The sequence below is a fragment of the Manis javanica genome, chromosome 10 (assembly GCF_040802235.1).
Source record: "Manis javanica isolate MJ-LG chromosome 10, MJ_LKY, whole genome shotgun sequence".
NCBI lineage: Eukaryota > Metazoa > Chordata > Mammalia > Pholidota > Manidae > Manis > Manis javanica.
The window spans coordinates 59475797-59489319 of record NC_133165.1 but is presented as its reverse complement, the minus strand read 5'-3'; the positions used below and the strand labels follow the sequence as shown (position 1 = coordinate 59489319).

At 38.0% G+C, this 13523-nt stretch overlaps 1 protein-coding gene across 3 annotated transcripts in view; it reads left to right on the top strand.

Moving 5' to 3' along the window:
• Positions 1 to 375: 375 nt before the first annotated feature.
• Positions 376 to 13523, top strand: part of LOC108392737 (uncharacterized protein C12orf50 homolog) — a 40435-nt gene continuing 27287 nt past the window's right edge. For 2 of the 3 annotated variants that reach the window (XM_037024265.2, XM_073215559.1), the window contains exons 1-3: positions 410 to 708; positions 1762 to 1881; positions 2736 to 2853. In XM_037024265.2, coding sequence (XP_036880160.2) covers positions 655 to 708; positions 1762 to 1881; positions 2736 to 2853 — 292 coding nt within the window. In that variant the 5' untranslated portion in view covers positions 410 to 654. Of the gene's footprint in view, positions 709 to 1761; positions 1882 to 2735; positions 2854 to 13523 lie in introns of all 3 variants that reach the window. The other variant, XM_073215560.1, reaches the window with a different exon arrangement.

The following is a 13523-nucleotide window of genomic DNA, read 5'->3' as shown; positions in this document are numbered from 1 at the left end:
TTCAATCCACAGTTATAAACTGGATTTCTATGCTGATGGGTAGCAGCCAGCAGCTTTGCCTGATTCTCATAAACCTGAAGAGCCATCAAGGACTTATTACCAGTTTCTGGACTTAAAGTGGTCTTACTGGATTACACTCTGAAAGAAAGACTTCCTTCTGACTGATATGTTAGATCCTAGCATACACCAAAGGTATTCAATATTCAATCAGGACAGTGAAAGATAAATGTACTATTTCATTTTTACTAGTCTTTTTGGTTAATATGCTAGAATTCAGCAAGAGAAATACTGTACAGTATTCACTGATGTAAACTAGCCTACAGTTACATGTGAGGTCATTTTATGATGAGCAAACAATGGATTAGGTAACAAGGAAAATTCCAGAACTTTGAGTTTGTGGTTTACTAACAACCACTTCCAACATTTCTTCAAAGCTAGAGAAGGGAGAAGGTATCTTCTAACTTAAATTCTTTAAGAATTACCTATTGTGTAATATACTGTCAACAGGAGGTCAGTTTTAAAGGAATACTACTGATAGCCTGAAAGACTGTGGAAAAGAGGTTCTTTACCCCCTTACACACTGATAATTCTTATATTTGCATTCCTGAAATTCTAATATTAAAAAACATTGGATTAGCAGCAAGAGAGTTGAAAATGGCAAAAGTTGGGAATGACTGCTATTTCTTTTTTAATTCCACATGCATAAAGGTAAATATTGTACAATTTATGTTACTTCATATGCTTAAGCTTTTTAGTAGAATGAGATATGGCAGTAATTGCTGAATCAAAATTTACTGTTTTCCCACAAAAATATTTTATGTATTTAAAATCTGAAGTAAATGCTAATCATCTATTTTTGATATACTGATTTTCTCTGAGGAGATCTGGGATAATTTTAGATTATTTATTGAAACTACCCTTATATATGCTGGTTACATACATATAGCTTTTTTATTTTCAGGTGGTACTTTTGCTTATATTATGGCTCCTTGAGACATCAGATTCCTGATACTGAAACTTTACATCATCATACTGTTTTGGTTAATGTGATTCCAGTCATGTAAATTCAAAGAGTTAAATTCAGGTCACTATTGAAATTAACTTTAATAAAGCTAATTGATTCCCTATTTGAAATTCACTAACCCAATTACTGAATCTTCCCATCAAAAGTCTAAGTAAAAGGAAATATTTAATATCATGGTAAAAGTAAAAGAAATGATATAAACAAATTAGCGAAGGAAGAATTCAAGTTTATAAAGATAAATGGTGGTAAAAATATTTAATTTAAGAGATTAGGATTAATGGATCTCAATGAAACCAAATAAATGTAGAAACTTTCAGCTTCACGATCATGTCAGAATGAACCCCAGTGATTGGAATAGAATACGAACATGGCTGGTGATTCTTTCTGGCTTTCTTCAGAAAGAGAAATTAAGTTGTTTTGTCCCTGGATTGTGATCAAGAGTTATCGTTGATCTCATGTATTTATCTTTAGTGAGGCATATGGATTAACTGATAACAAAAAGTAGCATTTTATCAATGATTTGTGGCATGTTGGACTATTTAAGCATCAGGTTATATTGTCAGTCTCTCACTAAAATTAGACTAATTTGCTAAAATTTAGATTTACGGCCTTATTTTGTAGTGTTTTTATGATTCTATTTTATCTACTTATATTTTCTTTCATTAGAACCCCACTGTTGATGAACACTAACATTAGTATATTGAGTTTTCTACACTGTTGACCTTTTCTTTTTTAAGGGTTCCCAGTGCCGATTCCGACACTGTGAAGAAGCCCTTGGCAGTAACACTGTGTGCTCATTATGGAGACAGCGAAAATGTTTCAAGCCACTTTGCAAATTTAGACACATGGAGATGCAGGTAGAATTAAGTCCACATCATGTTTGTTAAAACTGTCTCCCTTCAGTAATAGTGAACTTATAACTCTTAAAACACAATAAAGAAAAAATAGTTCTGCCCTCGCAGTATATAATTTTAGGCATTTTACACTTTGCTCAACTTAAATTCTTAGAAAAATAGAGAACATGTTTTAGAAATATCCATCGTATCTTCTTTATTAATTTATTTTTTGTTGAAGTATCATTGATATACAATCTTATATTGGTTTCAAATATACAAAACAGTGGTTCAACAGTTACCCACATTATTAAATCCTCACCCCCACTAGTGTGGTTACTGTCTGTCAACATAGAAAGATGTTACAGAACCACTGGCTATATTCACCATGCGTACTATCCCAGTGACCAACTTACATTATGACAGAGAATTTTTGTGCCCGTTTATTCACCTCACCATCCCCACCCAACCATGCCAACCCCTTCCTCATGGTAACCACCAGTCACTTCTGTGTCTGACTCCACTGCTGTTTTGTTCCTTCTGTTTTGCTTTGTTTGTATATTCCACAAATAAGTGAAATCATACGGTTTTTGTCGAGATTTCTCCACCTGGCTTATTTCACTGAGCCTAATATCCTCTAGGTCCATCCATGTTGTTGCAACTGACAGTATTTTTTTAATGGCTGAATAATATTCCATTGTGTTTATGTACCACATCTTCTTTATCCATTAAATAGCAAGTTTAGAAACCAGGAAACACACATGATCCCGAATCAGTAATTGGAATAGTTTTTGTCACATTGTGTTGTGTTGTAGCACATTGTATTTATTTTGAATGTGGCATCTGACTATTACATTTCCCCCACCTCCTTTGTCTAGCAAAACAGTATTTCATGCTTCTGGGAAACTCAACCTCTTGGTTGTGTGAAGATCACCTGTATGTTTTATCACAGCAAACCTCGGAATATCAATGGATTATTTTTGCCACCAAGTAGCAGTGAGTATATTGTTTGAATAACATGGACATACCATATTATAATCTGGTTTTGATGTAGCAGCATAGAATGACACATTAAATAAAGTATGGCCAGGTAAGTAATGAGATTTAATAGCCTCTGGATGATTTGGGATGATTCTGTCAGGAATCATGAGATGAAGCTTAGAATGAGTCAGCAAGTAGCTAACAAGATGTAGGAACAAAGAAAGAGCAAGTCAAACTTTCTCTGACTGGGTGTATTTAAAGGATTTTGTTCATCTGAAAAATGGAATGACTGCTGACCTCACTAGGTGGAAGAAAACCATGTATCAGCAAACTATATCACCGACCAGAGCTACGCTCAGACGTCCCGGTCTCACGGTTACCCCCCGTGAATGTGCCAAAGCCTGTCTCATAGGTGGGAGAGCAAGGGCACGCTCTGAGTTACACACTGTGGCTTCTAGAAGGGAGCTATAAATGTGGTTCTTCCTGAGACCTCAGTTTTGGAGAAAAGGCAATCCCTTTGCTGCAAAAGCAGTGGCACAATTCAACCCACCTAAATGATAGGAAGACTCTAATATGTGGTAAACAGTAAACTAGGTTCTGGAAAGGGGATACAGAAGACACCATGCCCTAAAAGAGTGAATGGCAAGAAGCTTGCTTAAGAAATTAGGAATGTCAGGTTCCACTAATGCTGTAGCTACTCTGCTCTCTTGTGATGGCCACTGTTTTTCTCATGATGGAATCATTCTAGAAATGAGCTTACAGGGCATCAGTCCTTTGGGATTTGAAAATTTGACTTCAGGTAATCCTTAGAAATAGATAACTAAAAATTAGGTCCTCTGTTACATTCCAGAAAACTCTGAAACCTTGATCAATGCTTCTCTTCTGTACTAGACTGTAAACACCGTAAGTATAGGGATCATAACTGGTTTCCTTACCAGTGCTTTCCACAGAGTTTGGAGCACTGATGCTCAGTAAAACTGAATGTATGGATAGATGGAGTGGGGATGGATGGATGACTAGTGAAAGCTAACAGACCAGGGTGAAAGTTATTGCACCTACTAAGTGATTAACTTGGATAAGTGACTATATGTATTAGTTTACATATAGGGTGATTTTTTTCATGAAGAATGTTGTACTCAATTATTTATATCTAGTTAATAGTTTGCTTCCTAATGGTCTATGGGTAAAATTACTAGCTTTCAAACTAGCTCTTTCAGGACTAGAGGAAAAGAAAGACTGCACCTCTGGACAAAGAAAGGGTAGACTGCATGTGTAGCTAATAATTATTGGGCTCCCCACTATAAGACATGCCCTAGGCTAAGTTCTATAAGGGTGCATTTTAGTATTCTCATAAAATGTATTATTATCATTTATTAGTCATAGAATCTGGGGGTCAAGTTAACTTTCAGCCTTTTTTGGAAGTCTCAATTTCTTCAGCAGGTGTCAAGGCTGAGCCTGACTCTTGGAGTAAATTTTCCTCTCTCAATAGGGTCAAAGCTAGATCCATGCACTGGGACCAAATCCTTGTCCAGACATTCTACCACCATTGTAAGAGGGGATAAGGGGGGTTCATAGTCCTGCTTTCTCAAACGTCCTTTTCTCTATCTATAGGGGACATGAAACCTCATATAGCCATCTCACTTTCCAACACAGCCTCCTCATATCCACATCCACTTATCTGTTTTGAATCCGTTAGGACTAGTTTCAATCACCCCTTTATTCCTGTTTATGTCAGTTTGTTTTTGAAAAATAAAAACACTCCTGTGGGTTTCTCTTTTACTGTCATATATATATATATATATATATATATATATATATGTATATAATATAGAATATCATAATGGATGCAGTTGAACAGCCAGATAAAGGGATGCATAAGGCAAGGTCTGGAAGCATCTCGAGCACAGCAGCTTCTCCATCCATGCCACCCTCCTAGTGCTTGGATGTATTCAACAACCTGGAAGTTTGAAACCTGTACTTTTAGGATTTTCATCGAGGTTTCATCATGTAGGCATTAGTGACTATAAACTCCATCTCCAACCTCTCTCCTTTTCCTGGAGGATGGGGGTGGGAGGTGGGGCTGAAAGCTCCAAGCCTTTAATTGTGGTTTGGCCTCTCTGATGACCACCCCTTCCTCCTGGAAGCTACCAGGAGTCCACCCTGAGTCATCTTGTTAGAACCGAGGACACTCCTATTGCACTTAGAGGAGTTCTGTGTCAGGAACCAGAGTCAAACACCAAATACTAGAACAAAAGATGCTCTCAGTGCTCTGGTAACTTAGGAAAGTACTAGGGTTTTAGAGGCTTTGTGCCAGGAACCAGGGATAGACACCAAATGTATTTTCTTTTACTTCACATTAGTCAATACCAGTGACTCTTGTCCTTATTTGGTTCCTTTCATCCACCCCTCCCCAGTTCCATTATCAGCACCATTATTTCTCACCTTGTTCCCTATGCTTTCCCTTCATCTACTCTAAGTGTCATTTCTTCTTATGGACCTTGCTTCTCCTGCAGCACCCTCCTGAGCGGTGGCTGCTCGCTCTCCCAGATCCCCAGTACCACTTGGCCTGGAGATGAGGTAGAAGGTGTCCCTGTCCTTCCTGCCACTTTCAGATCATTCTCTGTCATTTCTCCCTAAAACCGTTCAGTGTGTATCCCATGTGAACAGATTATAGCATTATTACCCCTCATTGCTGCTGGTTTTCACTTCGGTCTACACCCACCCAGGTCCTCCTTCCTTGTTTTGCAATAATATGAACTTCTGTCTCACTGTCACTCTAACAGTAGTCCTGCATTAATTTTTGGTGTTCAATATATAAATATTTGATCTATCCATCACTCTAGCTTCTCAGTTCCTTTAATTCAATTCTCTCACTGGTTTTATCCTCCCCCATCTCAGGCATTCTCCTAATCATCCTCTAAATGTTAATTACCACCCCCAACCCCATGATCTCAATTATATGCATTTCACCCTCTGACTGACTTTCCTATTTCAATCCTTCTAGAACCCTGACCTAAATAATGCTTCAAAGCCATTGGGACCTCCAATTCACCATCTGTTCACAACCCATCCCCCCTAGAAATCTTCTGTTCCCTCTATCTGTACCTTGCACACACCTGCCACTTTCTTTCTACTTCCTGGCTTCGCTATATTTGTTTGGCAACAATAACTCTGGTTAAAACACAACTCCCATTCACTCAGGGCCAATCCATTATTGCTGAAGGGAGCTGCAGAAAAATATACAACCATGCTTACTGGGTTAAATTCATGACTTCAAACCTCAAATGAGACCTTCATGCAACTGCCAATCATTCCACATGGTACCTCCCCAGTTCATCCAAACTCTCCTAAACTATTATTTCATACCTTCTTCCCTCTCCTTAACCTCCTACCCCCGTCTCTGGTGATGACCTGTGTCTTACTGAACTGAGAAACTTTAGTAATAATGAGAAGAGGACCTTTACAGACTTCCATCACTACATCTACCCACTTACTAGCATCTGAACTTGCCTCTTCTCCACTCTTACCAAGGAGGAGCGTGAGTAAAATTTCAATATTTCAAGAACCTCTCCCCTGACTTTAGTGCATCTCCATACCAATAGGTCTTTCCAAGGGGTGGAGAGGAGTCCATCTCCATATCAGTAGGTGATTACAAGGGGAGCCCGGGCCTATCTGGACTGGAGAGGCTGGGTGAGCTCTCTTCTTCTGCAGCCAAGTCAAGAGAGATGTGGGACAACTGCTTGTAAGAAATAAATAGCTTTCACCCACTTTATTTCTGCCTTTGACTGATTTCGGTTTCAAAAGTATTTTGCCCCGGGATTTTCTTCCTGGAGTTCCAAGGAGCTATCAATACTCCTATCTAAAGCCTATCTTTCCATTTGTTAGCTAGGTCTTACCCTCTCTTGTCCACTGAAAGACACTGATTCAACAATTCTTCCCTCCTTCTTCTATATAATCATTTTTTTCATTCTTATTAGATTATTCCTATCAGCATATAAACATTATTTATTTCATTATTTTAAAATTTTTTCCTTTCTCTTGATCCATACTCTCACAAACTACCACCCTATCTTTTCTTTCCCTTTGTAACACTTCTCCTCAGAAAAGTTATCTATTCTTGCTGTTATCAAACTCTCCCCTCCCATTCATTCTCTTTTAATGCTATGTATATCAGGGATGTCACCAGTTAAATACAGGGCGCAATTCTCAGTCCTTGTATCATTTGAACCATTAGCAGCATTTGACATGTTTGGTTACCCCTTCTTCATAGATATAATTTCCTTATCTAGCTCCTAGGACACCGTACCCTCCTTGTTTCACTCTTTTTTTTCACTCTCCCTTGCTGGTTTTTCCTCTTTCTTCAAACCTCTTACATTTAGAATGTTTTAGGAATTATTACTTGTTCTCTTCTCTTCCCTGTCTGCTCCTTTGGTAATTCTCATCCAGCCTCATGGCTTTGATTATGATCCACACATAAATGACTCCCAAATTTACATATGCATTTTATACCTCACTCCTGTATTTCAGATCCCTATTTTCAACTTTTCATTTAGGCTCTTAACTTGGATGACTAATACACATTTTCGGCTTAACATGTTCAAGACTTAACTCATGGTTTTACCCCTGTACTCCCAAACCTGCTACATCCATACTCCTTCTCTCTTGGTTTAATGACAATTCTGTACTTCTGCCTGCTCAAGGCATCTGGATCATCTTCAAATTCTGTTTCTCTCATACCCCACAGCTGATCCATACAGAAATCTTGTTACCTCTGCTGTCCAATATACCCAGAATCTGTCTTTTCTTATCATCCCTACTACTCCCACCCTGAGCCAAGCCTCCATCATCATCTCATGCCTGGATTATTGCAATAGCCTCCTAACTGGTTTCCCTGCCTCAACTACTATCCCTCTCTGTTGTTCAGAGCATAGTTGCCAGAGTGATGCTTTTCTACATACATCAGATGTTACTTAGCCAGTGGCTTTTCATTTTATTCAAAGTAAAGTCAGATTCCTAACAAAGGTTTAAATGATGCTACCCGATTGGTGCCCTGTTACCACCCTGAATTTATCTCCTGCAACTCTTCTGCTTGCTCACTCTGCTCCAATCACACTAGTTTTCCTGCTTGTCCTGGCATATGCAAACATGCTCCTGCTTTCAGCGTTTTGCATGTGTTGGAGAGGGAAAACTTTCCTTTACTCTTCAAAGTTCTTCTAGCTGGTCTAAGGATCAAAATGGTGACAGTGTAACTCTGGGGGAAAGATATGTTCCCAGCCTGGGGCAAGTTACCTTTGAAGTCGAAATCAGTCAAAGGGAGAAATAAAGTGGGAGAAACCCATTTGTTTCTTACAAGCAGCCATCCACTTTTGCTTGCCCGTCTCTCACAACTGGCAGCAAAAAAGGGACCCCACTCAACCTCTCTGGTCCAGATATGCCCTCACTCCCCCTTGTAATCACCTATTGATACGGGGATGAACTACTTCCCTCCATCCTTTGGAAACACCTATTGATATGGAGATGCACTAAAGCCAGGCACATGATTCTGGAAATATTGCCATATTACACACAGACAGATTAATAGGAGAAAGTCAAATTTAATTACATTCATAAAGGGAATCCACAGACATGAGATTCTAAAGGCAAAATGAGGTGTATTTGTCATCCTGAGCTAAGGACAAGAGGAGGTGGGGGTCTGAGACTTCAAAGGGAAAAGGAGGCAATTCATGGAAATATGAAAGAGTAAATGTGTAGTAAACAAGTGTTTCTGGGCCACACAGAAACACTGGGACCTAGGGATTTTAGTGAATATGAGACAGGAACTGTGGGTTTAGCAGAGTAGGGTGATGGTCTCCAGAGAAAAAGCAGAGCAAGATAATTACAGTCCGAACAATGTAATAATGTGCAAAGAAGTCCTTATGGAAATTCCTTGTTAAGCATTATGCAAAGTCACACTCATTCTCTAGGGTAAAGATACCATACTAAGTATATAGACATCTTCAGTGAAATCAGTTAAACCTCAAAAGGCCAGGAGCAACTTGGCCTGGAATGTTTGAGTGTTCTGCAAATTAAGAACAGCATCTCAGCCTAATGTGTGACTTCACTATATCAATTAGATCATGACAATGTAAAATTTACCTTAGCCTGCTAAAACACCCAGTTTATTTTAATTGTACCTATGTGCTGTTTTCCTTTCTCTAATCCTAATCAAGTAATCTGCAACATAGACAAAAGACTAATTTGGTAAGCAATCCCAACTGTAAACAGCTCTAGCAGACAACAACCCAGAACACCTTGGGGGCAGGGCAGATGGTACAAGTCTGCACCCCTAGCCCTTCATCCAGATACCTGAAAATACTCAACCGACTATAAATCCCCTAGACAATGAGCCAACCACGGACTTTCTTGTCCCCTCCCAGCGTGAGCCAGGAGTTCTGTCCTCTCAGTTTACCTTTAATATAAAAGCCTCTACCTTGCTCTCCTACCCTGAGTGTTTGCGGAGTTCATTCTTCAGCTCTGCAAACAAGAACCCCGGCATCAAATACATTTTGCTAAATTCCTCCTTGTCTACCACTCCTAGTTCATATTATAATGTAATTTATCTATGATAATAACAGATCTTCCATGTAAATCCTTTTTATGGAGTTGCTGTGGGAAGAGGGAGGTATCTTTCTGAGTCTTTTGGGCCTTGACTGTTTTCAGCTCTCTGTCACCTGTAATCTGCACGCTGAAGTGGTACCTCTTGGGGTAGCCTGCCCTTGCCCCTCCACAGGAAGTGCTCTTCTCTCAGTATCCTCATGGCTGACTCCTTCATGTTTTCAAGGCCTTGCACAGATATTACTTTTTTTTTTTTTTGAGAGGGCATCTCTCATATTTATTGATCAAATGGTTGTTAACAACAATAAAATTCAGTATAGGGGGGTCAATGCTCAATGTACAATCATTAATCCATCTCAAGCCTAATTCTCGTCAGTCTCCAATCTTCTGAAGCATAACGAACAAGTTCTTACATGGTGAACGAATTCTTACATAGTGAATTAATTCTTACATGGTGAACAGTACAAGGGCATTCATCACAGAAACATTCGGTTTTGATCACGTATTATGAACTATAAACAATCAAGTCAAATATGAATATTCGTTTGATTTTTATACTTGATTTATATGTTGATCCCACATTTCTCCCTTTATTATTATTATTATTTTTATTTTTGATAAAATGCTGAAGTGGTAGGTAGATGCAAGATAAAGGTAGAAAACATAGTTTAGTGCTGTAAGAGGAGATATTACTTTTAAATGAGGTCTATCCCAAACACTCTATTTGATATGTAGTCAACTTTCCCACATCCTCCCTACATAATTTTCTCAAATATAATTAACTTCTTTACTACATCTATTGTTGTCTGACTCCTCCTTATAGAATGAAAATTCCAAAAGAGCAGGAGTCTTTATTTTGTTCATTGATGAATCCCAAGCACCTAACATATTAACATATATTACCTTTCACATAGTGGCAAATTCTACCCTAACAAGTCCTCAACACTATGCATTTGTGTTAAGCAGACAACTGTTTTTCCTCTGCCCAGACACCTTTCTCTGCTGTAGGAAAGAGGATTTAATTTCCAGACTAGGAAACTACCATGCCCAGTTGAATTATGTATTGAACTACTTTATCATCTATTTATTTTGGAAATAGTTGAATACTTCAGAAACTATAATTTGATCTTTTGTAGACCTAATATTTCCTACAATATTTCCAGGAACACTGATCCACCAGGGTTCATATTAGTTAAAACTGGGACTATAAATCTTCTCACCTTTAACAAAAATTGTATTATAAAACTGTGCCTTTATTAAAATCCACCTTTTTATGTTTCAGTAAGTACATATAGTTTGATAATTTCAGGGTGAGATTATGAGAAAACTTTTTGGTAACAAAATATAATTCAGTATCAATTCACATTGTGCAGTTTATGTGTAAGTTCGTCTCAGGTTAAAGTAAGATAAAATTTAGATATTTAAAATGTGCAAACTGTGACAGTTTGAAGACAGTTTCTAGGGCTTCTGCTTGAAGAATTGAAACACATCAGGTGATTCATATTAAGTGGGTGAGTTGGAGCCACAGCAATGTTAAGTCACCCATTGTGCTCTTCAAGAATAAGGCACTTGCAGAAAGCAATTTTTCAATAGTTGATTTGCCGTTGTATGTCACCTTTAAGCACTAAATGTAATTATGAAGTTTTGCACTTTTTGTCTGAGAATATAAAACTGCCAATTAGTCTTTTTTGCAATTTATACTTTCATCTGCTAACAAATTAAGAAAGATTTTGGACACTTTTGAAAGAGACTTTATTTAAATATTCCCAAGTGGACATTTTAAAAAGAGACATAATCTCTATAGTTGTCATCTCCTAGTTTAAAAGCAAATAACTGCTAAACCAAATGACAGTGCTAAGAAAACAAAATTCAGCTGGTATTTGCTCTAATTATAAGAATTTGCTAGGCATTTCTGAGTATGTTTCATGTTTTCTTTGCAAGCTAGAAACTTGTTCTTTTTCCTATGAGATACATTAGAGTGGACTCCGCCAAACTTCCTTTTAAGAAACTCCCTACATTTTGCTAAGAAACCATTTGTTCAAAACATGGTAGCTCCAACATTGAAACAATTGCTCATCTCCTTGGTTAAGAGCCATGTTATTTTTCTATAATGAGTATGGACTGGGATAATTTGGTTCTCATTTTTCCTAAGGTAGCATCCTAAAGATGTCTTAAACAACTGACTATTTGGCCACTTTAAATGAACTTTGGATTAGCTCACTTTAAAAACATCTCTCCTAAATTAATATGTGTACATGACCTTTTTATTCTAAGTCTTGAAAAGCCATCATCTAATTATTGTATTTTAAATAGTTTAATGGACACTGTCTCTTCTCATCTGTGGTCCACAGTACTTCTAAAACTGCAAAACAATTAAGACAGGTACTCAAATATTAATTCCCTAGGCTTAACATTTGTTAGCTCTGTCTGAGACCTCCACAACCTTGCTCCTGAGGAATGTATAAACTGAAATTTTATTATGATTTTTTAAAAATGAAGTAGGGCTGTGAGAAATGAAGAAATCTCATATTCAGTGTTTTCAAATAATCTCTTACATTAAGTGTTTTCTATGTGAAAGGACTATGCTGGACACTTAGCATGCCTAATTTTATTTGATCATCACAGAAAACTGTAAAATAGATACACTTAAAACCCCACAATATAGAAGAAAACATAGCCAAAAATCTCTTGAATATAAATATAAGCAACTGTTTCCAGGCAAGGGAGACAAAATAAAAAATGAACAAATGGGACTACATCATGCTAAAAAGCTTCTGTACAGCAAAGGATACCAGCAGCAGAACAAAAAGGCATGCTACAGTATGGGAGAATATATTGTAAATGACATATCCGACAAGGGGTTAACATCCAAAATATATAAAGAACTCACACTCCTCAACAGCCCAAAAGCAAATAACCCGATCAAAAAATGGGTGGAGGATATGAACAGACACTTCTCCAAAAAAGAAATTCAGATGGCCAACAGGCACATGAAAAGATGCTCCACATCACTAATTATTAGAGAAATGCAAATTAAAACCACAATGCGATATCACCTCACACCAGTTAGGATGGCCAACATAGAAAAGACTAGGAACAATAAATGCTGGTGAGGATGCAGAGAAAGGGGAACCCTCCTACACTGCTGGTGGTAATGTAAACTAGTTCAACCATTGTGGAAATCAATATGGAGTTTCCTCAAAAAACTAAAAATAGAAATAACCGTTTGACCTGGGAATTCCATTCCTAGGAATCTACCCAAAGAAAACAACTTCTCAGATTCAAAAAGACATATGCACCCCTATGTTTATTGCAGCACTATTTACAATAGCCAAGATATGGAAGCAACCTACGTGTCTGTCAGTAGAAGAATGGATCAAGAAGATGTGGTACATACACACAATGGAATACTTTTCAGCCATAAGAAAGAAACAAATCCTAACATTTGCAACAACATGGATAGAGCTAGAGGGTATTATGCTCAGTGAAATAAGTCAGGCAGAGAAAGACAAATACCAAATAATTTCCCTCATTTGTGGTGTATAATAATGAAGCAAAACTGAAGGAACAAAACAGCAGCAGACTCACAGACTCCAAGAAGGGACTAGAGGTTACCAAAGGGGAGGGGTGGGAGAGGGCAGGTGGGGAGTGGGGGAGAAGGGGATTGTGGGGTATCATAATTAGTGCATATGGTGTGTGGGGGGTCATGGGGAAGACAGTGTAATACAGAGAAGACAAGTAGGGACTCTGTGGCATCTTACTACACTGATGGACAGGTGACTGCAATGGGGTATGGGGGCACTCGATAATAAGTGTGAATGTAATAACCACACTTTTTTCCTTGTGAAACCTTCGTAAGAGTGTATATCAATTATACCTTAATTTAAAAAAACCCCACAATAAATGAGGAAGCAGAGGCCTAGAGAAGCTAAACATTTTAGGCAGGATAGCGCATCGCATAAGTGGCTATACATGAATTCAAACACAGTTCTGTCTGACCGTAAAACTGTCTCCCAAAAACACAGATAGAGTACTCCAGTCATTTTTGTCACTTGAATGGGCTTGCCCATGAGACCTTCTAACTTGGCTTT